Source organism: Phacochoerus africanus, chromosome 1, assembly GCF_016906955.1.
Source record: "Phacochoerus africanus isolate WHEZ1 chromosome 1, ROS_Pafr_v1, whole genome shotgun sequence".
NCBI lineage: Eukaryota > Metazoa > Chordata > Mammalia > Artiodactyla > Suidae > Phacochoerus > Phacochoerus africanus.
Genome location: NC_062544.1, coordinates 38,727,199 through 38,750,345, shown reverse-complemented (window position 1 = coordinate 38,750,345; position 23,147 = coordinate 38,727,199). Strand labels below are relative to the sequence as shown.

At 37.6% G+C, this 23,147-nt stretch overlaps 1 protein-coding gene across 3 annotated transcripts in view; it reads left to right on the top strand.

Moving 5' to 3' along the window:
- Positions 1 to 23,147, top strand: part of IPO11 (importin 11) — a 229,735-nt gene that overhangs the window by 180,014 nt on the left and 26,574 nt on the right. The window contains exons 28-29 of one of the 3 annotated variants that reach the window (XM_047754048.1): positions 5,702 to 5,748; positions 6,755 to 6,816. The exons of 1 other annotated variant lie outside the window; for it this stretch is intronic. In XM_047754048.1, the coding sequence (XP_047610004.1) occupies positions 5,702 to 5,711 (10 nt within the window). In that variant the 3' untranslated portion in view covers positions 5,712 to 5,748; positions 6,755 to 6,816. Of the gene's footprint in view, positions 1 to 5,701; positions 5,749 to 6,754; positions 6,918 to 23,147 lie in introns of those variants that run through there. One more of the 3 variants, XM_047753974.1, reaches the window with a different exon arrangement.

Here is a 23,147-nt window from a genome sequence, read left to right as displayed (position 1 = left end):
GACAGTACGAAAGAAGGTTCAGCGATGAGAATGAGAGAAAAATAGTTGAGTGAGCCAATTTCCTGGAAAGAAAAGGGAGGAAGCCTATTTAGGATGCTTCATGTTGGGAAATAGTTCTTTTTTTTTTTTTTTTTAATTTATTTTTGTCTTTTTAGGGCTGCACCCCGGCATATGGAGATTCCCAGGCCAAGGGTTGAATCAGAGCTGTAGCTGCTGGCCTATGCCACAACCGCAGCAACTTGGCATCTGAGCCGCATGTCTGCAACCTATACCACAGCTCACAGCAACACCCACTAATCGGTGCCAGGATCAAACCCATGTCCTCATGAATACTGGTCGGGTTCATTAACTGCTGAGCCACAATGGGAACTCCTCAGAAATAGTTCTAATGAATGTTAATAGGAATGAGAAAAGGGATATGAGGAACCATTTTGATTTGTTATTCCAAAGCAATTTCAAAATGTCAAAATTCATATTGGGGAGAATTGTTATGCATTGGAGATATATGAAATTTTATTAAATGTGTTACAGGATTTAAAGCTCATGAGAAGATTTAAAATTACCTAAATAATACAAATTGCTGTGAAATTAAAGTACCTAAAGCACAGAGAAATGTACCATCCTTTAAGTGTAGTGGGAAGCTGGGAAACTTGAGTTCTTATCTACAACTTGAACAGCTAGTTTTGCTCCTAATTAATTATGTCAAGCAAGAAGGATGAAGAGGTTTCTGAATTCTGTTATTGCATCAGCTTTTTTAAGGTTTTGATTTCTTCTTTCTTTGCTAGTAGTGATGGGTTGTCTCTAAGAGTAGCAATTCCTCAATGAACAGAAAGGCTAACCTTAGTTTTTCTGGATATCAGAATTTTCTTAGTATCAGCCTGAGAGCAACAAGGTGTTGTTTAGATGTATTGCGTGTTGTAGTCACTTAATGGTTTACCTCAGTTTTTACAATTTGAGAAATACAAGATTATTTTATTCTATCACTTTTACTGGGTGTAATTTTCTAAAAATTTTACTTCCGTTTTACGTGGCATAGGAGGCTTCATCAGGAGATGAAGACGCAAAGAAACCATTTAAATTTTTTTTTTTTTTCCCACACCTGTGGTTGTGTGGAAATTCCTGGGCCAGGGGTCAAACCTACTGTGCCACAAGAGAATTCCAAACTTTATGTGCTTTTATGCTGGGCTGGATGCAGACTTAGCAAGTCATGGAAAGATAATGACAAGGGAAAGGGTGTGGGGTAGGTATAGTAAGTCAGGGTGAAAAATCTCCCAAGTCCTATTCGCTTGTATTCTTCTCAGAGTCTTTTTTTCTTTGGAGATAAAGATGCTTTCTTCTTCCCATTATGGAGAAGGCACCTCTCACTTGAAGATTTAACAACTTTGAAAAAGGAGACAAGGACACGGAGTATGAGCGTGTGGCTGGGGTGGGAGAGATCAGAGAGAGAACTTCCTTCTTATGCTCAGTGTTCAGACTCCTTCAGCTTAAAATATGCAACATGCCAAGGTGCTATATTCGGGGGTAACATGTCATAAACCCCATCATAATTCTTTAACTTGTATTACACAATTGAGAAATCAGTGAGACATGCTTTATTCTACTTTATATGTTTATTGAAAATATATAACAAAATGGACTTGAAAACCTAGCTATTGTTTCATCTTTACCTCTAATCCATGTCATTTATCTGTCATTTGGTTTCTTGGTGGTTGTTTTCTATACCTAATTTCTGTATCTATAAAATAGACAGCCACAAATGATAATTATGAAAATTTGTAAATCATTTTGATAAAGGTCTGCTATCTAGTATGTACCTCTGATTTTTTGGTTGTCATTGAAAGAAAGTGCAGGGTATTAACAAAATATTAATATGGAAATAGTATTATCTGACGGAGTTGTAGTGTTGATGTTAAATAAACCTGCTTTAATATCAAAGGGAGTTATACAATTATATATATATTATTACTGATATTTTAAGTGTGTTATCAGGGTATTAGTAATGTTAACAAAAGTCATATTAGAAAGCTTAAGCAGTCAGATTTTTGGAAAATTAATGGCTAAACAATGCATAATATAAACAGTTTATACCAACTCTTTAAATCTTTACTTTAAAATATTACATTATGGGGACTTCCTGTCATGGCGCAGCAGAAATGAATCTGACTGGGAACCATGAGGTTGCAGGTTTGATCCCTGGCCTCACTCAGTGGGTTAAGAATCTGGCGTTGCCGTGAGCTGTGGTGTAGGTCGCAGACGTAGCTCAGATCTGGCATTGCTGTGGCTGTTGTGTCGGCCGGCAGCTGTACCTCTGATTAGACCCCTAGCCTGGGAACCTCCATATGCTGCGGGTGCAGCCCTCAAAAGATGAAAGTAAATAAATAAATAGAAATAAAAAATTGCATTATGTGCAGATACATTTTTATTGTAAAAGATTCAAATGAACAGCATTGTTAATGAACTATACTTCAATTGAAAAAGATAAAATACTTCAAATTAATTCAGATGTATACATGGTAAAAAGTCCTTAAAGAGCCTCTTTTACTCTCCCCAATGTTTCTTATCAGAGATAACCTTTGTCAGTAATTTGATATGCAACCTGATATCATTTTTAGAACTTAATGTATTAAAGTACTAATTGGTAGTATTCAGGCACTTTTTATGGTCCAATCTTTTAAAAAAAATTTTGTCACAGTGTAGTTGATTTACTATGTTCTGCCAATTTCATCCATAGTGACCCAGTCATATATATATGTATGTATATATATTTATTTTTGGTCTTTTACGGCCACACCTACAGCATGCACAAGTTCACAGGCTAGGGGTCGAATTGGAGCGATAGCTGCCTGCCTATGCCAGAGCCACAGCAACGCCGGATCCGAACCACATCTGTGACCTATACCACAGCTCATGGCAATGCTAGATCCTTAACCCACTGAGCAAGTCCAGGGATCGAACCTGTATTCTCATGAATACTAGTCTAGTTCATTACCGCTGAGCCACAACGGGGAACTCCTGTATATTCCTTTTATCACATTATCTACCATCACGTTCTGTCATAAGAGATTGCATATAGTTCCCTGTGCTATGCAGTGGTATTTCATTGCTTATCCAATCTAAATGTAATAGATTAAAAATACTAACCCCAAACTCCCATTCATCCCACTCTCTCCCCCTCCTCTTTGACAACCACAAGTCTATTCTTCATATTTGTGAGTCTGTTTTATAGATAGGTTCATTTGTGCTACATTTTAGATTCCACATATAAGTTATGTCTTATGGTATTTGATTTTCTCTTTCTGACTTCACTTAGTATGAGAGTCTCTGGTTGTATCCATGTTGCTGCAAATGGCATTGTTTTGTCCCTTTATAGCTAAGTAGTATTCCATTGTACACATGTACCACATCTTCTTAATTCATTCATCTGTTGATGGATATTTATTTAATTTATTTATTATGATTTTTATTTTTTCCATTATAGCTGGTTTACAGTATTCTGTCAATTTCTACTGTACAGTAAAGTGACCCAATATATATTATTTTTCTCCCCTTATCCTCCATCATGTTTCATCACAAGTGACTAGATATAGTTCCCTGTGCTATACAGCAGGATCTCATTGCTTATCTACTCCAAATGCAGTACTTTGCATCTGCTAACCCCAAACTCTCAGTCCCTCCCACTCTCTTGCCATCCCCCTTGGCAACACAAGTCTGTTCTCCAAGTTCACGAGTTACTTTTCTGTGGAAAGGTTCATTTGTGCCATATATTAGATTCCAGACATAAATGATATTATGTGGTATTTGTCTTTGTGTCACCTAGTATGAAAGTCTCTGGTTCCATCCATGTTGCTGTAAGTGGCAGTATTTTGTTCTTTTTTATGGCTAAGTAGTATTCCATTGTGTATATATACCACATCTTCCTAATCCAATTATTGTTGATGGACATTTGGGTTGTTTCCATGTCTTGGCTATTGTGAATAGTGCTGCAATGAACATGTGGGTGCATGTGTCTTTTTCAAGGAAAGTTTTGTCTGGATATATGCCCAAGAGTGGGATTGCTGGGTCATATGGTAGTTGTATATTTAGTTTTCTGAGGTACCTCTATACTGTTTTCCATAGTGGTTGTACCAATTTACATTCCCACCAACAGTGTAGGAGGGTTCCCTTTTCTCCACACCCTCTCCAGCATTTGTTATTTGTTGACTTGTTAATGATCGCCATTCTGACAGGTGTGAGGTGGTACCTCATAGTAGTTTTGATTTGCACTTCTCTAATAATTAGTGATGTTGAGCATTTTTTTCATGTGTTTGTTGGCCATCTGTAAACGTTGATGGATATTTAGGTTGTTTCCATGTCTTGGCTATTGCAAATAGTGCTGCAAAAAACATGTGGGTGCATGTTCAACCTTTTTTTTAATTACAAAAGAAGAGTACAGAGAGTTCTTTTGTGGCAGAGCAGGTTGAGGATCCAGCATTGTCACTGTAGCGGTTCAGTTACTGGCTTAGGAACTTCCACATGCCACAGGGTATGGCCAAAAAAAAGAGTTATAAATAAATTAAATAAATAAATAAGAACACAAGAGATAGTGTATAGCAGTATTTTTGTTCACCATTTTAAGTTACTTGTTTTTGCTGCCATTTTTTTTAAGGAATAAAACAAAATTGAAATTTACTATATATTCAAATAGTATAAAATATTCTACGCATTTAGAAAATCACAAAAATTACTCTATTTACATCTTATTTGAACTTGCTTTCTCCACTTGATAGCTGTTTGTTGTTGATGTATGTAGAGTTTAATTCTGAATATTTAAAATTTTTCATGTTTTAAAAAAATACTTTTATTTTTAAAGTTATGAAATATTTAGTTGTGCATTAGGAAAACTCAAGTGAACCACATTTTGAAAAAATAAGTTCCTGAGATTTCCTCTTAACAATACTTTTGAAACACAGATAACATTACTTCCTGTCTCTCAGTTTCCTGTATCCATGGCAACCTCTGTTTTACACACTGAGTGTGGAGGAACCAATGTGAAGAGTGGTGTTTCCTGAGCAAATTGTGACTTTAAAAAAAAAAAAAAAAGGTTGAGGGGTGGAAGTCAACAGCACCACAAAAAGAAATGCAATTTAGAAATGTTCTTCAGATTTAGAAAGAAAACCTTTATTTGAATCATCCGAGTGTTAATAATATGAATTTCCTGTTCTTGGTAAGATTATTTATTTAAATATGAACTTTTAGCTGAAACAAAAAATAATTTGGTTTGTAAAATATTGTAGTTTAAAGAGATTTTAATTGTTTTGTAATGAATTTGTGTTTTTCTAAATTATACTGTTGTTTAATTGATGTTAGACTTTAAGTTGATAAAGGGACATATTATATTCAAAATCTTTGTCCCTGCATCATCATTTGTCACTTTTGTTATAGTCAATTGTAATATTTTAAATTAACTTAGAAAACATTTTATTTTGCCATTCATTAAATTTGAATCATCATTTTGTCAAACAGTGGCTTAAAGGCTTAGAGCTGCTAATAATTCTAGAACATATTTCAAATTTATTGTTTTATGTTATCACCATTGTATGATTTATGATATTTAGTATTATTGGCTGATCCTAATAAAATACAGTACCGTATTTCTAGTAGTATAAAACTTTCATTTAAAGAACTTTGTGATGATTTAAAGTTTTACCTTTTCTTTTTATAGACAAATTTGATATGAACAGAAAAACCAAGAACAGGGCTATGTGTGGAGTACGTTTTTCTCTCCTTTGCCTCCGACTGTTTCTACTTGTTGCCTGTTATCTTGTATTATTGTTCCATAAAGAGATACTTGGATGTTCGTCTGTTTGCCAGCTCTGCACTGGGAGACAAATTAACTGCCGTAACTTAGGCCTTTCAAGCATTCCTAAGAACTTTCCTGAAAGTACAGTTTTTCTGTATCTGACTGGAAATAATATATCTCATGTAAATGAAAATGAGTTAACTGGACTTCATTCTCTTATAGCATTATATTTGGATAATTCCAGCATTGTGTATGTATATCCAAAAGCTTTTGTTCATTTGAGGCATCTTTATTTTCTATATTTAAATAATAATTTTATAAAACGCTTGGATCCTGGAATATTTGAAGGACTTTCCAATCTTCGTAATTTATATTTACAGTCTAATCAAATATCTTTTGTTCCAAGAGGAGTGTTTCATGATCTAGTTTCAGTTCAGTACTTAAATCTACAGAGAAATCGCCTCACTATCCTTGGGAGTGGTACATTTGTTGGTATGGTTGCTCTTCGGATACTTGATTTATCAAATAATAAAATTTTGAGGATATCAGACTCAGGCTTTCAACACCTTGAAAACCTGAATTGTTTGTATCTAGAAGGCAATAATTTAACAAAAGTACCTTCAAATGCTTTTGAAATACTTAAGAGTCTTAAAAGACTTTCTTTGTCTCATAACCGTATTGAAGCAATACAGCCCTTTGCATTTAAGGGACTTGTCAACTTGGAATATCTCCTCCTAAAAAATTCAGGAATTAAAAATGTTACTAGGAATGGATTTAATGGAATTAGTAATCTCAAGTATCTGATTTTAAGTCATAATGATTTAGAAAATTTAAATTCTGACACATTTAGCTTGTTAAAGAATTTAATTTACCTTAAATTAGATAGAAACAGAATAATCAGTATTGATAATGATACATTTGAAAACATGGGAGCATCTTTGAAGATCCTTAACTTGTCATTTAATAATCTTACAGACTTACATCCAAGGGTCCTTAAGCCATTGTCTTCATTGACTCATCTTCAGGCAAATTCTAATCCTTGGGAATGTAACTGCAAACTATTGGGTCTTCGCGACTGGCTAGCATCTTCCGCCATTACTCTAAACATCTATTGTCAGAGTCCCCCATCCATGCGTGGCAGAGCATTGCATTATATTAAATGGACTGACTTTACAAATTGTGTTACATCTTCAACAAATGCATCCAGAGCTTGGGCTATAAAATCTCTCCATATTCATCACAAGACCACTGCGTTAATGATGGCCTGGCATAGAATAACCACAGATGGGAAACATTTGGAAAACAATGAAAGCGTTACTTTCTGGGAACGAATTCGTACTTCACCTGCCAGTAGATTTTTTCAAGAGAATGCCTTTGGTAATCCATTAGAGACTACTGCAGTGTTACCTGTGCAAATACAGCTTACTTCTCCTGTTAACTTGAACTTGGAAAAAAACAGTGCTCTACCAGTTGATGCTGCTTCGGTGTCAGGGAAAACATCCCTAATTTGTACACAAGAAGTTGAAAAGTTGAATGAGGCTTTTGACATTTTGCTAGCTTTTTTTATTTTAGCTTGTGTTTTAATCGTTTTTTTGATCTACAAAGTTGTTCAGTTTAAACAAAAACTAAAGGCACCAGAAAACTCAGGGGACAATAGACTTGAATACTACAGCTTTTATCAGTCAGCAAGGTATAATGTAACAGCTTCATTTTGTAACACTTCTCCAAATTCTCTAGAAGGCCCTGGTTTGGAGCAGATTCAACTTCATAAACAAATTGTTCCTGAAAGTGAAGCGCAGGTCATTCTCTTTGAACATTCTGCTCTGTAATTTAAATACTGGCTATAACAAAACCTCAGAGTTGTGGACATGAATAAGCTGAAGCCTCCTTATAGAATTTTAGACTTTATTTGGCTATATAATGAACTATATGAGCTTAGTATTAATAAATATATGTTTTTCATAATTTGTGAATACTGTATTCATTCAGCAAATATTTTTTGATAGGTGCTATATTAAGTAATAATAATAGGTAACGTTTCTGCATACCAAGCACTATGCTAAATACTTCACACACAACATTTAATCCTTTATAAGGTAATCTGCCTACACTTTACAAGTAAGGAAACCTAGGCAGAGTGAGTTTAAGAAACTGTCCCAAATTCTCACAGTTTGTGGCACTTTTTTTTCGTGTTTTCTTTTTTTTTAAGGCCACACATGTGGCATATGGAAGTTCCCAGGCTAGGGCTCGAATCAGAGCTGCAGTTGCAGGCCTTCGCCACAGCCACAGCAACACGGAATCCAAGCCACATCTGTGACCTAAGCCGCAAATTACAGCAATCCCAGATCCTTAACCCACTAAGCAGCGAGGCCAGGGATCGAACCCACATCCTCATGGATACTAGTTGGATTCTTAACCCGCTGAGCCACAATGGGAACTCCAGCTTGTGACACTTTTTAGATCTGGTTTCAGAGCCCATGCTTTTAATTTCCTACTATACTGCTGCCTGGATGCTAGGACTATAATTGTGAATAGCATAGACATGGTTCCTATTCTTGGTAGAGCTTACAATGTGGAGGAGGAGACAGACACATGGTTACTGTATGGTGTGGTAAGTACTTCACTTGAAAGCACTGTCTTGGATAAAATACATAGAAGTGAGAGATGCCTTTATGAGAAAAGTGCATTGAAACCAGATCATGAGGGATAAGCAGAAATTAGCCCAGTGAAAGAGATCTAATAGGTAGAGGTAATATCATATCAGAAGGACTGAAGAAATAGAAAGAATAGTGCTTTTTAGGAAATAAAATTCAGTCCAACTAGAGTTGTGAGTGGTGTTGTAAGATTTGCAGCTGGAAAGATGAGATGATAAAGGATGTTATAATTTGATGTCTTTCTCTAGGATAACCGAGCGCCATGGAACGAGTTTAGTCATTGTTGAGAGTAACAAATGGCTGCTGTCTGGCTGCACATTTAATGATTATTTTAAACATTCAGCATTTGACAAATACAAACTGCAAGTGCACTCTTCTTGGAGGGCACAGGACTAGAGAGGCCTGGACCGGGGTAGTAGCAGAGGAGATGGATAGGTACTAGAGCTACTTTGGAAGGTGCCTTGGTGATTGGCTGCAGGGTGGCAGGTAAGGGAAAAATCAAATGTTAGGCTTTTGGCTTGGGCAAGTCTGTACCCTTAGACTATACACAACTTTAATAAAAAACTTTTATAAACCACATACAGAAGTAGATAACCTGTTTTAACCACCACTTAGGTCAAGGAGGAGGACCCACATGAGGAGGATCCACATGTAATTAGGGCATTTCTACTCCATTATCTTACCTGCACCACAGTAAAAACAGTAAAATTTGCCATATTTTTTCCCAAGTTTTATTGAAGTATAGTTGATTTACATGGTTGTGATAATTTCTGTTGTACACTGCAAAGTGATTCAGTCATACATATACACACATCCATTCTCTTTCAGGTTCTTTTCCCACATAGATTATCACAGAGTATTGGGTAGAGTTCATTGTGTTATACAGTAGGTCCCTATTGGCCAGTATGCAACGCCAATCCCAAACCCCCAGTCCATCCCTCCCATCCCCACCCCCCACCTGCCCCCTTTAGTCATAAGTTACCCTTGGTGACCCTTAAAGTGTTTTGAAAACTAGAAGAAAGCCTAGGAAACCTTTTATAAGGTTTTGAAAATCAGCTTTGATGTTAAGTCTTCCTACCAAGTTGGTCCTGCATATACTTCCCCACATTCTATTGGACTGAATGTTCTTTCTTGTTATAGGGATCCCACTCCTTTGCTTGTCTTCTGTTCCTGGGCCAGACTGGAAATCACATGCATGGACTTGTGATATGTTGTGCTGCTTTGGACTAAGAGGAAAGGGAATGGGATGTGGGAAACCAAAGAGAAGGTTGTTCTGTTTACTGGTTAGGCTTTGTTTATATCCACTTCCCACTGAACAGTAACTTAATTTTTTTTTCTCCTAAGACCCATTTTTTCTTTTTTTTATTAAAACTTGTATTTTTCTGGACTTCCCATTGTGGCACAATGGAAACGAATCTGACTAGTATCCATGAAGATGCAGGTTCAGTCCCTGGCCTCACTCAGTGGATTAAGGATCTGCGTTGCCATGATCTGTGGTGCAGGTTGTAGTGGAGGCTCAGATCTGTTGTTGCTGTGGCTATGGCATAGGACAGCAGCTGTAGCTCCAGTTCAACCCCTAGCCTGGGAACTTCCATATGCCATCGGTGCGGCCCTAAAAAGCCCCCCCAAAAAATTTTATTTTCTTTTCTGTTACTGGACTTTCTGATGAGGCCTTAGCTGAGTGGGAAGGGATATGTATTAGTTTTCTCAAATTATTATCTACTTTGTTAATGATTTCACAGTTATGGAACAATAGTCATAAGGTAGTAGGCCCACTTTTTTCAGTATCATGGTGTCTCAAGTATAGTTTTTAAAATGTGCTCTTTATCTCTAGCTGTCACTCTACTAAAGTTGGTAGGCTCTTGTGGCTGCATACCTTAACACAGAAAGCCCTGTGGTTAAAAGAGAAATATGGTGGTGAAAGTGTGTGAGTGAGAGAAATGGATAGTATGCTTGCTTCTGGTCTAAATGCACCTTATTTCGTTGTTTCTGACTTCTGAGGCATCATGTGGTATAGTAGATATATTTTAGTAGGAAGTAGTTTCTTTTTATCATAAGTAGTATGTAGTTGTAGTGTATAATGCTTTTCTTTAATTTCTGTATCTTTCCATATCTCTTGAGTTCCCAGTACATGAGCATAAATCCTTGCCTGTTCTTAGTTTGGATATTGGCTTTGGAAAAACTTACTCGTTGCCAGCTACCTTCTATGATATTCTTTTTTTTTTTTTTTTTTGTCTTTTTGCTATTTCTTTGGGCCGCTCCCGCGGCATATGGAGGTTCCCAGGCTAGGGGTCGAATCAGAGCTGGAGCCACTGGCCTACGCCAGAGCCACAGCAACTCGGGATCCAAGCCGCGTCTGCAACCTACACCACAGCTCACGGCAACCCACTGAGCAAGGGCAGGGACCGAACCCGCAACCTCATGGTTCCTAGTCGGATTCGTTAACCACTGCACCACGACGGGAACTCCCTTCTATGATATTCTATTTCTAGCCTTAATTCCAAGGCTTAGTATGTAAGTTCACATTTTCTTTGTATTTTGTTTGTGATCCCATGGAGCAAAATTTTTTATATTCTAGTGCAGTTTCCTCATGTTTTGACTTTCCAAAAACCCCTTTTTCTTCAGTCATTTCCTTCTCATCTCTGAAAGCCTCCTTAGGCACTGTCTTCTAGAATGAGGACGTGCAAAATTGAAGAAAAAAAAATGTGTTGGTTTCTACCCCTGGTTTTTGGTACACAGCTCCTGATCCCCTTGTAATTTGCTAAGTGGTTGAGAACAATAGGAGCATCTTTTGTTCTAAAGAAGTGACTTTGGGGTGGGCTTCTGGGTGGCGGGGGTCACACCCCAGATATCAAGCCATAGTTAGAAGCTTAGAATTTTCAGTTTCACCCCATGTTTTCCAGAGAGGGGAGATGAGCTGGAAATGGAGTCAATAATTGAACATCCCCATGTAAGGAATTCTCCATAAAATCCCAGTAGTAGGTGTTCCATGGTGTTTCCAGGTGAGGGAACACATCCACCCTGAGAGGGACTGAGCCTCTATGCTGAGGACCCCTCCCAGGCCTCATCCTTTGCAGCTCTTCATCTGGCTGTTCATCCCTATCCTTTATCATATCCTTTAGTAACCTAGTAAAATGTTATTTCCCTAAATTCTCTGATCTGCTCTAGCAAATTAATTGAACCTCGGGAGGGGTCATTGCAATCTCTGGCATTTGAGGGACTGGGCAGGAGAGTAGGGTGGTCTTGTGGGTCTGAGACCTTAACTGTGGGATATGAAACTATCTCCAGGTAGATCAGTAGAGTCAGCTAGTGTCACAGAGAATTGCTTTTGGGAAAAACCTCCACACATTTGGTAATCAGAAGTAAAGGTTCTGTGAGTAAAGAAGACTCACCCAGAAGAAAGAAATATAGTGGGAAAAATACTGGGAAAGTGACAGTCTGAGGGGTTTTTCCCCATTATAGGTTCATACCCACCTGGACTTTTTTATTGTAAATGTAACTAATCAGGTAAATTTAGGCAATAGTGTTCTTAGCAGATGGAATCCTTCAGTGAACATCCTAAGGCTAGAAAGCATTTATCTGGAAAAAAGAAAAAAAAAAAAAAAGGGCTGGTATAGCTGGAGAGTAGTGTGAAGTTAAGATGAGGTCACTGAGAGGTAGGCATCAACCAGGTCAAATAGGGATTGTGAGAACGATAATTAGGAGTTTGGACTTTAATATATAATGGAAAGTTATTGAAATGTTAAACCCTTGCTTCAAAGCAAGGGAAAGATGATCAGATTTTGCAAAAGAGCACTCTGGTCCACTGTGTAGAAAATGAATTAGAAGAAGCCAAGAGTGAAAAGATGCTCAATTGAGAAATTATGCAGTAGTTCAAACTAGAGACAAAGTTGACTTGCAGCATACTGTTCACAGAAGGAATATAGACAAGTAGAAGCAGACAAATTTCAAAGAAAAATGTGATAGAATTTGATGATAAATTTTGTGTTGGAAGGGTAAATGAAAAGAAAGGTCAAAACTGAATCCCAGGTTTCTGGCCTGAGTCACTGGATGGATAGAATTGCTCTTTACTCAGTCAGATAAGGGCAGCTGGTAGAGAGCCTGGCTTTGATTATCTTGTTTTGGTTTGTTTCTGTTGGGAAGGCACTCAAAAGTTTGGTGTTGGCTATCTTAAGTTTGAGATGCTTGTGAGACTGCCAAGAGTGAATGAGAAGGATGCAGGTATACTAGGATTGCAAAGCTCAGAGAGGTCATTGTGAGTGCTAGCAGTATTTAGGAGGAATTTGGCAGTAAGCTGGCCCAAGGCACTTCTAAATGGGAGGTAATTACCCATTTTCCCTAAAGGAAAAACTACAAAAGATTTTTTTTTTTGGTCAGCTTGAATACGTTGTATTTTCAAAGTTGTAACAAGATAGACCAATGTCTATGATATTGTTACTTTAACTGCACATATTTTAAAAGAATGTAGGAGTTCCTGTTGTAGCTCAGTGGGTTAAGAATCCGACTAGTATCCATGAGGATGCAACTTCGATCCCTGGCCTTGCTTAGTGGGTTAAGGATCCAGAGTTGCCGTAAGCTGCAATGTAGGTTCCAGATCTGGCATTGCTGTGGCTGTGATGTCAGCTGGCAGCTGCAGTTGTGACTCAGCACTAAGCCTGGGAACTTACCTATGCCACAGGTGGGGCCCTATAAAGGAAAAAAATAAAATAATGTAAAATAATACTTCAGAAGGATTATTTTCCCTGTTTCATGTTAAAATTTTATTCAAATGCTTCAGGTAAATCTTTTCCATCAGTGTTTTCATCATTACAAATTCTCCTTCTGATCATGCAATCCTGTTTTCTAGAGCATATTATCTACATTTTGGTCTAAGCTGTGTGACATATAGTACTTCTCTAGGAATTTAATACTAAGCCACAAGTACTTCTTTATATAACTTTAATAATGTTAGCAAAATTGTCTTTTTTTTCATTACTCCCAAAAATATGTGTTCATGATTACCTTGTGATTACTTGTTGTATAGTTCCGATTTCAACAGTGTCCAACATTTATAACAGTGAGATCATGCCTCCAACCCCATAATTACCAAATCTCTATTAAATTCTTTTATATCATTTTCAAAAAAACAAGAACCAATTTTTCAGGTGACTCCTATAAGCATCCAAAACAAAGCATTGATTGGATTTTTCAGACTAATGTCTTTTCCAAACAAGTTTGTACCAGTCACTTTCTTTTATGAAACCTAATATATCTTCATTGGGTGGTGTTTCTTAAAGCAGTCTTTCTCTTGAAAATCATATAATGTGGCAGTTTCTTCTCATCCCATTATACCTAGATCTTTGTAGTTATTTCTTGTCTTAAAGATAATGGCTTGTGTTTTGTTGTTGTTTTCCTCTGCACTCAAGAAAAGTTAATTGGGGGAATGGTTTATAATATGAATGCCTTTGTAAGGATAATTGTTGGGTATAAAGTACGTTTTAAAATAACTTGATGAATTTCCACTATGAATTATTTTTATCCTATTTCCTTGCCAGTTATTTGTCAGGGGGACTTGATTTATTAATATGTGTACTTTTCCATGACCGTGTGGAGAATTAACTCTGTAGGAAAGATGTATATTTCCATTTAAGTGATTTAAGTATTTTCAGCATAGCTACTGGAAAAGGATAAAAACCTGATTTTAGTGTAAATGTCACCACTTTTATAGCTTCTGTTGTGGTAGGAATTCTGGAATAAGACTGCTAAGTCAGGGCTCCCTAACTTAGGATTTAATGATGTGAGAATGAGGGAGTTCCCCCTGGGGCACAGAGGAAAGGAATCTGACTAGGATTCATAAGGATGCAGGTTCCATCCCTGGCCTCACTCGGTGGGTTAAGGATCCGGCGTGGCCGTGAGCTGTGGTATAGGTAACAGATGTGGCTCAGATCCTGAGTTGTTATGGCTGTGGTATAGGCCAGAAGCTGCAGCTCTGATTCGACCCCTAGCCTGGGAACCTCCGTATGCCGCGGGTGTAGCCCTAAAATGACCAAAAAAAAAAAAAAAAAGATGTGAGAATGAGTTCAAAAATTATTAGATGCAGTGTACAGATAGTATAACTGTTGACTGGTTAGATCAGAGACCTCTTTAAAGTGACTAAGGTTCTGATTCATTTCTTTCTTGGGCTTACCATTGTTAAAAAAACTTTAAATCATTAATTTTAGATTATAAAACTGTTCAGAAAAGGTAATTGAAAATTTTGTCTCTTTCTGCATGACTGTTTTCCTCCAAGGTCCAAAGGGATAAAGATGTGATGTAAACACGTAAACCTGCCACATAGAGAGAATTTAAGACACATGCTCTGTGATGATAGATCACTTATTTAAAAAAATGGAAGTGTAAAATGCTCACTAGAAAAATACTAGTAAAGGAGTTCCTGCCGTGGTGCAGCGGAAACAAATCCGACTAGGAACCACGAGGTTGTGGGTTTGATCCCTGGCCTCCCTGGCCTCGCCCAGTGGGTTAAAGGATCCGCGTTGCCGTGAGCTGTGGTGTAGGTCACAGACATGGCTCGGATCTGGCATTGCTGTGGCTGTGGCTGTGGCCAGCAACTACAGCTCCGATTAGACCCCTAGCCTGGGAACCTCCATATGCACAGGTATGGCCCTAAAAATAGAAAAAAAAAAAAAAAGTTAAAAAGAAATACTAGTAAAAATTGGACAAATGGAAAGAAACAGGAGTGGACAAGTGGAAAGAAACAGGAGTTCTATTCATATTTAACCTAATATTTATTAGATAATAGGTTAACCAAATTTTGTTTGAATATTTCTTTTGTTTGTGCCTTTCAGGATTGAAAATTTTGCATTTTTTTCTGAGGGCATTTTGTTTTCTAAATACCTGTGGTTGGATTCATAATAATGCAAAAAGACAGAAGTAATTTTAGCCAGCATGATTTTTAAGTTGGGTGAATAAACACAGGAAAGATGTGTTTTTTTTTTTTTTTTTTAGTACATCATTTTCAAAAATCAAAGAAAGTCTCTCTGCAAGATGTTTCTACAATTCACATACATACATACTACAGATACTTTTATGTACCCAGAAAATGCCTCAAAATGTCATACCTTTAGGATATACCAAGTCAAGATCAAGAGGTATAGTTTTACTCATATGCATTTGACTGAAAAACAAAAGTTTACTGAAAATTATGAAGTTTTAAATGATTAGTTGATTTTTACCTACTGAGTAAAATTTTTCATGCTCTCACTTATTTAATGTTTGTATTTTATACACACACACACACACACACACACACACCACTTACCAAATACTTGGAGAACAAAACAAGCAAATGTTTAAAAAGGCCTGTCTTCTTTTTATAATGTAGTTGTATGCAAATAAATTAATCAACCAAGTTTGTAAACTAAGAAAATAAAATTGTCTGTGACAAGTAAAAAGGAATACTTCTAATACTTCTTTCCCTTTAGTTTTACTTTTATTCTGTTCTTTCATCCTTGATATTAACTTGCATTTTCTACAATGAGTATTTTCAGAAACAGATTCCAACACAGCAACCTTCTACTCTATTTCCTGACTCATGTCTGGTGCAGAATAATCAATTATAATATATTCTCTACTACTCAGTTTCCCATACTTGCAATTTAAAAAATAACTAAGTAAAAATAATATTGTTTTTAAAAATGAGGAAGGGCTGTTCCCGAATGGGGGTCACTAATTCCCATCATTTTTTATTGTATGTTCACATCATGTTTAATGTTACCCTATGGGACATGAAGACGTAAACATAATACATGGGCTGTGCTTCCAGTTATTATAATCTTAGAGAGAACAGACAGGCAGGCATGAAAAGTTAAAGGATATTAGGAGAGAGTAATAAAAAAAATGCCACATGAACTGTATGCCAAGCAAGTAGTGCAGAGATTCTATGCTACTGGAAATTCAAAGGATAAAGTGCTCAATTTCAGTGGGGTAAAGAGTGGTCAGGGAGAGGTCATGAAGGAAGTGTGAAATATGGGTGGGGGGAACATGGTGAGGAGCAGGAAGGAAGGTAGTAAGCAGATACAGGACTCAGGACCTGCTGTATTCAGTAGGTGATGGTTTAGCTGCCTCAAAGCAGTGAAAGGAAGAAAAATGCAATATCACTTAGGAAAGGTGGTTTTAGTAGAGCTTGCTGAGGTTCTTGATAAGCCCTTTGAAAGCTCTTACATTAAGGTGAAAGAATGAAATTTAAGATACCGGAATAGGGGAGTTCCCATCGTGGCGCAGTGGTTAATGAATCCGACTAGGAACCATGAGGTTGCGGGTTTGATCCCTCACCTTGCTCAGTGGGCTGAGGATCCAGTGTTGCCGTGAGCTGTGGTGTAAGTTGCTGATGTGGCTCGGATCCCGAGTTGCTGTGGCTCTGGCGTAGGCCGGTGGCTACAGCTCCAATTAGACCCCAGCCTGGGAACCTCCATATGCCGCGGAAGTGGTCCAAGAAATGGCGAAAAGACAAAAAAAAAGATATTGGAATAGAAAGCACCTATTTGCCTCCTTGAAAGCCTTTAGTAATAAGGAAATAAATTGAATCCGTAGGGTCCCATTTAGCATTGTGAAGTGAAAATAAATTTATATCAAAATTGGGGTTCCCTTAGGAAGAATATCTATTGTAATGCAATAGATGAAAGATGTGTTAACTTGAAAATTCTAAGACCTCAAATGATGGTAGAGTGATGTAGTCTCAAGGGGCCAGTGGTGAGGATTAGAGAACACTAATTTGCCAGTGCTTCTTTAGATGACAGGATGCTCTGACTCCTGACTTTAGATGAGTGCCAGTAAATACGTCAGAAACACCTGTAGAATTGAGATGTCATAACTTGCTTTAAAGCAAAAAGAAACATCTCATTTGTTGCTTAATTTCATTGTCCTTCCTGCAGATTATTAGCCCATAGTGAGCTCCTGATCTTATAGCACAGCTTTTCTCAGTTATGCCCCTTCATCAGAGAATAGGTAATATTCACATGTGTGGTGCACTTGCATTCAAAGTCCTGTGCACTAGACTTTCAGCTTCCTTGAGTTGCTGACTTCCCTGAACTGGCCATTTTTTTTTTAATCCCTAAGACCTGTCATGATGTCTAACATGTTTTGTGGGTCTAAAATGTTGACTAAAAAAAGTGAACTTGACTGTGGTGACCTGTTCACCAGGAAGAATTGGCCTAGGTAATATGATGACTTACTCTAATCACTTCTTTCTAAATTAATTGGTATCCTGGTATAAGTCCACCTCCTTTTTGTTTGGTTTGGTTTGGTTTTTTTTTTTGTCTTTTTTGGGGTCTCATCCAAAGTATATGGAGGTTCCCAGGCTAGGGGTCTAATCGGAGGTGTAGCTGCTGGCCTACACCAGAGCCACAGCAACGTGGGATCTGAGCCGCGTCTGCGCCCTACACCACAGCTCGAGGCGGTGCCGGATTCTTAACCCTCTGAGCGAGGCCAGGGATTGAACCTGCAACCTCATAGTTCCTAGTTGGATTCGTGAACCACTGAGCCACTCCGGGAACTCCACCACCTCCTATTTTTATTAATACTTAGTAAGCCAGTCTTCTGAAGTCTACTTATGGGATTACACCAATATAAAGTTTCGGCTGGAATAATCATTAATCAGTTTTTTCCTTTTGTTTTGTTTTTAAGCTGAATGTTGTTTTTTCTACCATGCTGCAGAAACTGTGTGGGTTCCACATTCATGGATACACAGGGCAATCATACTATATCGTATTATAGTATAAGGAACTTGAGCATCTGTGGATATTGAGGGAACACTGTAGAAACTAGCATGGAGTTTGGCTAATTCTTCAGGGACACTAGATTGTTGTATCCTAGTTAATGTGAACTGCCCCTTAGTTATGCACTGATTTAAGAAGTTAAGAACTGAGTGAGAACTAAAATCACATGGTTTCCTCTGGCTAGTGTTACTTCTCCATTATTATACCCAATACCAGGTTTGAATTGATACATATGAGAAGATTACTATTAGATGATACACTCAGAGTTCTCAAAAACATTACTCAATAACTCCTGTATGTAACACATATAAAAGAAAACATTGAACTGTTTTTCATTAAAAACAAAAGCAATATAATACCTAGTCCCTGACTTACTGTATTTAAAGAATGTATATAAGATTATTTAAGTACAATGATTTTTCTCCTTCCCTTTCTTCCTCCACACCTATTGCTGTTTCATTCCTGGCTTAAGCTCTCTTTATATTTTTTTCCATTTTAGATGTCTAATTACATTTGAAAGCATTTGATTGAGAAAGATTGTATATTACAAAAAGCAAGGTTGATTTTTAATGTATAAAAGATAGGGTTGAGAGAATATTGTGAGTAAAAAGGGAGGCACAGGCTTAATCAAAACTTCATAAAGAATACTATCTATAACAGAAATTTATTTAGAAGGCTTCATTTTATAATGTTACACTTATACATTTGGAGGAGATGTTTTTATAATACTTAATAAAGGAGAAAAAGAATTTATAACTTGTGAATACTTGTTTTCTTTAAATAGCTGTTCTGTATGCCAGGAAAATACAAGCCTTTTATAGTTTTTTGTTACCCATATTATTTGGATGTACTTTTCCCAAATTCTGAATGAGTAGTAATTGAGTTGCATCCTTTTGAGTACTTTTTGAATTTGAAATGCTCTGAAGATAATTATTGTATAACTTCTTTTGCTGATCCCAAAATGTGGCATGGAATCTCCTTTTCCATTCTTTTCTTCAGTTCTTGTTTTCTAGAATCAGCTATTTTCATTCAAAGCCAGATCATGTATGTTTTTGCTTTGGGCCGTAGTCATTTTACACATTTCTGAAGTTGGAGTCCAAGCCTCACCTCCTCTGGCACTCTGGGATGAACATGGTTTCCCCCTCTACTGAAAATTACCTCCACTCCTACCCCTGCTAGATTTCTGCCTCTTGTGTCCTTTTCTGTGCAGCATAGGTCATATTTCAGTGAGAAAAAAAAGAATGACTGACTACTGATGACTAAGGTTGCTTCACTTCCCTTCCTCACCCCTAGTAGACACTCTGTCCAGGCATCTCACTTGGTAGAGCTAGACATCCAGCTGAAGGCAGGGAGGGAAGGAGAGTGAACCCCAGTGCTCATGTGACTGCTCCTTCAAGCCAGATTAAGTACGGGCCAGGACATTCGTCTTGCTTCCTGACTAGCATGTGCAGGCAGAGCAGAGGGTGGACTTACATCCTCTGGCCTGTGTCTAGTCTGCGTGTGTGACTGTTCTTATCCCTTCTTTGTTCTGATTTCCTTAACACTTCTTTTTGTCAGTCATTTGCTAACTCTGTCTTTTGGCTTTCTGTAAATCTCAGCTTCCTGAACCCATTAAGATTTCTCTCAGAACTTTTCAAGTTTTATTCTGATTCCAGCAGTGTCATCTAAACAATCTCATCATTTATGAGAAAGGGGTGAAGTTACTGGTTTTAGCAAGAATTATAGTCACAAGTTCATCTTATCCACGATGCAATTTGATTATTGCAGTGTGTTCTGAACCTTGAAGGCTTAGTTCATGAAAGTGCATGTCTGAATTGAGACTCAGTGCTCTAGAACTGCAGCATTTTCTAATTATGACAAAGATAGAACCTCTTACCCTCTCCTCAAAAACGTGTGTACCCATGCTGCTTAATACCAGCATTGATCAGTATGATAATTGGAAGTAAAACCTGTAATCAGATGTTTTGGTTGTCAAATTCTACCATTTTTAAATGTCTCTCTTTCCTACTCTCCCTTAATTAACATTCACCCCTATAGTAGAACACAGTCATGCTCAGATTGTCAGATATCTGTTAGGAAAATTCATAGTCTTTTGAGAAAATACATAGTACTCAGAAAGAAGGTATGGGGTTGATCTTGGAGGTGGTCTGAGTAGAGAAGGCAGCTGCCTGAGAGGATTGTCTGTAAATAATACTGATACAGAAGCCTTGGAAGCTATAGAATGGAGGGCTTTTGTCTTTGTCAACTAGTTGAGATCAGTTGTTGATAGCTAACCAGGATGCTGCTCAGGTAAAAAGGAATCTGAGGCCCTGCCTGCCTTAGCTTACTGTGATGGATCCGTGGTGAATTATTGTATAGTGGGAAGAGAAAATGACTGTCTTTGCCATGCCCAACCTTCACTTTATAGACAAGAAAACCAAATTAATGACTTCAGTAGGATCACAGTTAGTGGCGGAACTTTTAGTGCAAAATCTTAGTTTCTAATACTTTTACAAAATAATTTTCCTTAATATGATTTTTTAAAATTGACATATAGTTGATGTACACTTTCAGTTGTACAGCAGAGTGATTCAGTTGTGTATATATTTTCTCAGATTCTTTTCCATTATAGGTTATTACAGAATATTGAATATACTTCCTTGTGCTATACAGTAGGTCCTTGATGTTTCTGTATTTTATATACAGTGGTGTGTATCTCTTAATCCCAAATCCCAAATTTATCCTCCCCTTTTCCCATACATTGATTTTCTGTGTCTGTGAGTCTGTTTCTGTTTTGTAAATAAGTTCCTTTGTAACATTTCTAAAGATTCCACATATGTGTGATATCATATATTTGTCTTTCTCTGTTTGACTTACTTCACTTGGTATAATAATCTCTAGGTCTGTCCATGTTGCTGCAAATGACATTATTTCATCCCCCCCTCTTTTTTTTTCCTTGTGGGTGCCCCTCTGGCAGGTCACTCCACTTTCTTTTTTTAGGGCTGCACCCGTGGCATATGGAGGTTCCCAGGCTAGGGGTCAAATGAGAGCTACAGCTGCCAGCCTATACCACAGCCACAGCAACACAGGGTCCGAGCTGGGTCTGCGACCTACACCACAACTCACAGCAACACCAGATCCTTAACCCACTGAGCAAGGCCAGGGATTGAACCGGTGTCCTCATGGATACTAGTCAGGTTCGTTAACCACTGAGCCACAATGGGAACTATTTCATCATTTTAACTTTTTAATGTCTGAGTAGTATTCCTCTGTGTGTGTGTGTGTGTGTGTGTGTGTGTGTGTGTGTGTGTACAGACCACATCTTCCTTATCCGTTCATCTGTCGATGGTCATTTAGGTTGTTTCCATGTCTTGGTAATTGTGAATAGTGCTGCATTGATCATTGGGGCACATGTATTTTTTTGAATTAGTTTTTGTCTTTGCTGGCTATATGCTCAGGAGTGAGACTGCTGGATCACATGGTGATTTGAGTGTTTTAAAGAACCTCCAGACTGTTTTCCATAGGGGCCACACCAGTTTACATTCCCACCAACAGCGTAGAAGGGTTCCCTTTTCTCCATACTGTATCCACCATTCACTTTTGGATGATGGCCATTCTGACCGGTATGAGATGATATCTCTCTGTAGTTTTAACTTGCCTTTCTCTAATAATAAGCAGTGTTGAACATCTTTTCATTGCCTATTGGCTCTAATACTTTTTCAGTAAGGTGTTTCTCACTATACTAAATAAATAGACTGTATATATATATTTCTTTCTTGAAAGATTTTTTAGTTCTTATGTGAAGGAAGTATAGTGATATCAAAAATTATACTCTAGCAATAGTAGGCTATATATACATTAAAATGTAACACAGTGATATCAACTATTTATTATTTTTGCCTATCTGGTGATTTAGTTTTCTAAAATCTGAATACTTTTTAAAAAAATTTTTTTGGTCTTTTAGGGCTGCACCTGCAGCATGTGGGAGTTTTCAGGCTAGGGGTAGAATTGGAGCTGTAGCTGCCAGCCTACACCACAGCCACAGCAACACCAGATCCAAGCCTCGTCTGTGACCTACACCACAGCTCATGGCAATGCCAGATCCTTAACCCACTGAGCAAGGCCAGGGATCGAACCTGTGTGCTCATGGATATTAATGGGGTTTGTTACCAATGGGAAGTCCTAAAATCTGAGTACTTTTAAGCGTGATCAGATTTTATTTTATTTTTTGTCTTTTTAGGCCCACACTAGCAGCATATGGAAGTTCCCAGGCTCGGGGTCAAATTGGAGCTGTAGCTGCTGACCTATGCCACAGCCATAGCAAAGCGGGATCTGAGCTGCATCTGCAGCCTATACCACAGCTCACAGCAATGCCAGATCCTTAACCCACTGAGTAAGGCCAAGGATCAAACCTGTGTCTTCATGGATCAAACCTGTGTCTTCATGGATACTAGTTGGGTTTGTTACCACTGAGCCATGATAGACTCTCCCTTAATTTTACTTTTAACTAAAACCTCATTGTAGTTTTAATTTGCTCATGACTAATAAATGATATTGAGCTCCTTTTTTTTTTTTTTTTTTTTGTGGTACTCGTGTGCTATCTGTATATCTTTGGTGAAGTATCCAGACAAATTTTTGCTCAATTTTAAATTGAGTTATTTGTAGTCTTACTGGGTTTTCAGAGCCAAGTCCTTCATCAGATGTATGTTTTACAGATATTTTTTCCTGGTCTATGGCTAGTCTTTTTCTTTAGGAGAGTAGAGATTTTTTTAGCATTTGTTGTAAAGCTGGTTTGGTGGTGCTAAATTCTCTTAGATTTTGGTTGTCTGTAAAGCTTTTGATTTCTCTGTCGAGCCTGAATGAGAGCCTTGCTGGTTGTAGGTTTTCCCCTTTCATCTCTTTAAATATATCTTCCTTCTGGCCTACAGTTTCTGCTGAAAAATTAGCTGATAATCTTTTTTTTCTTTTCTTCTGCTTTTTTAA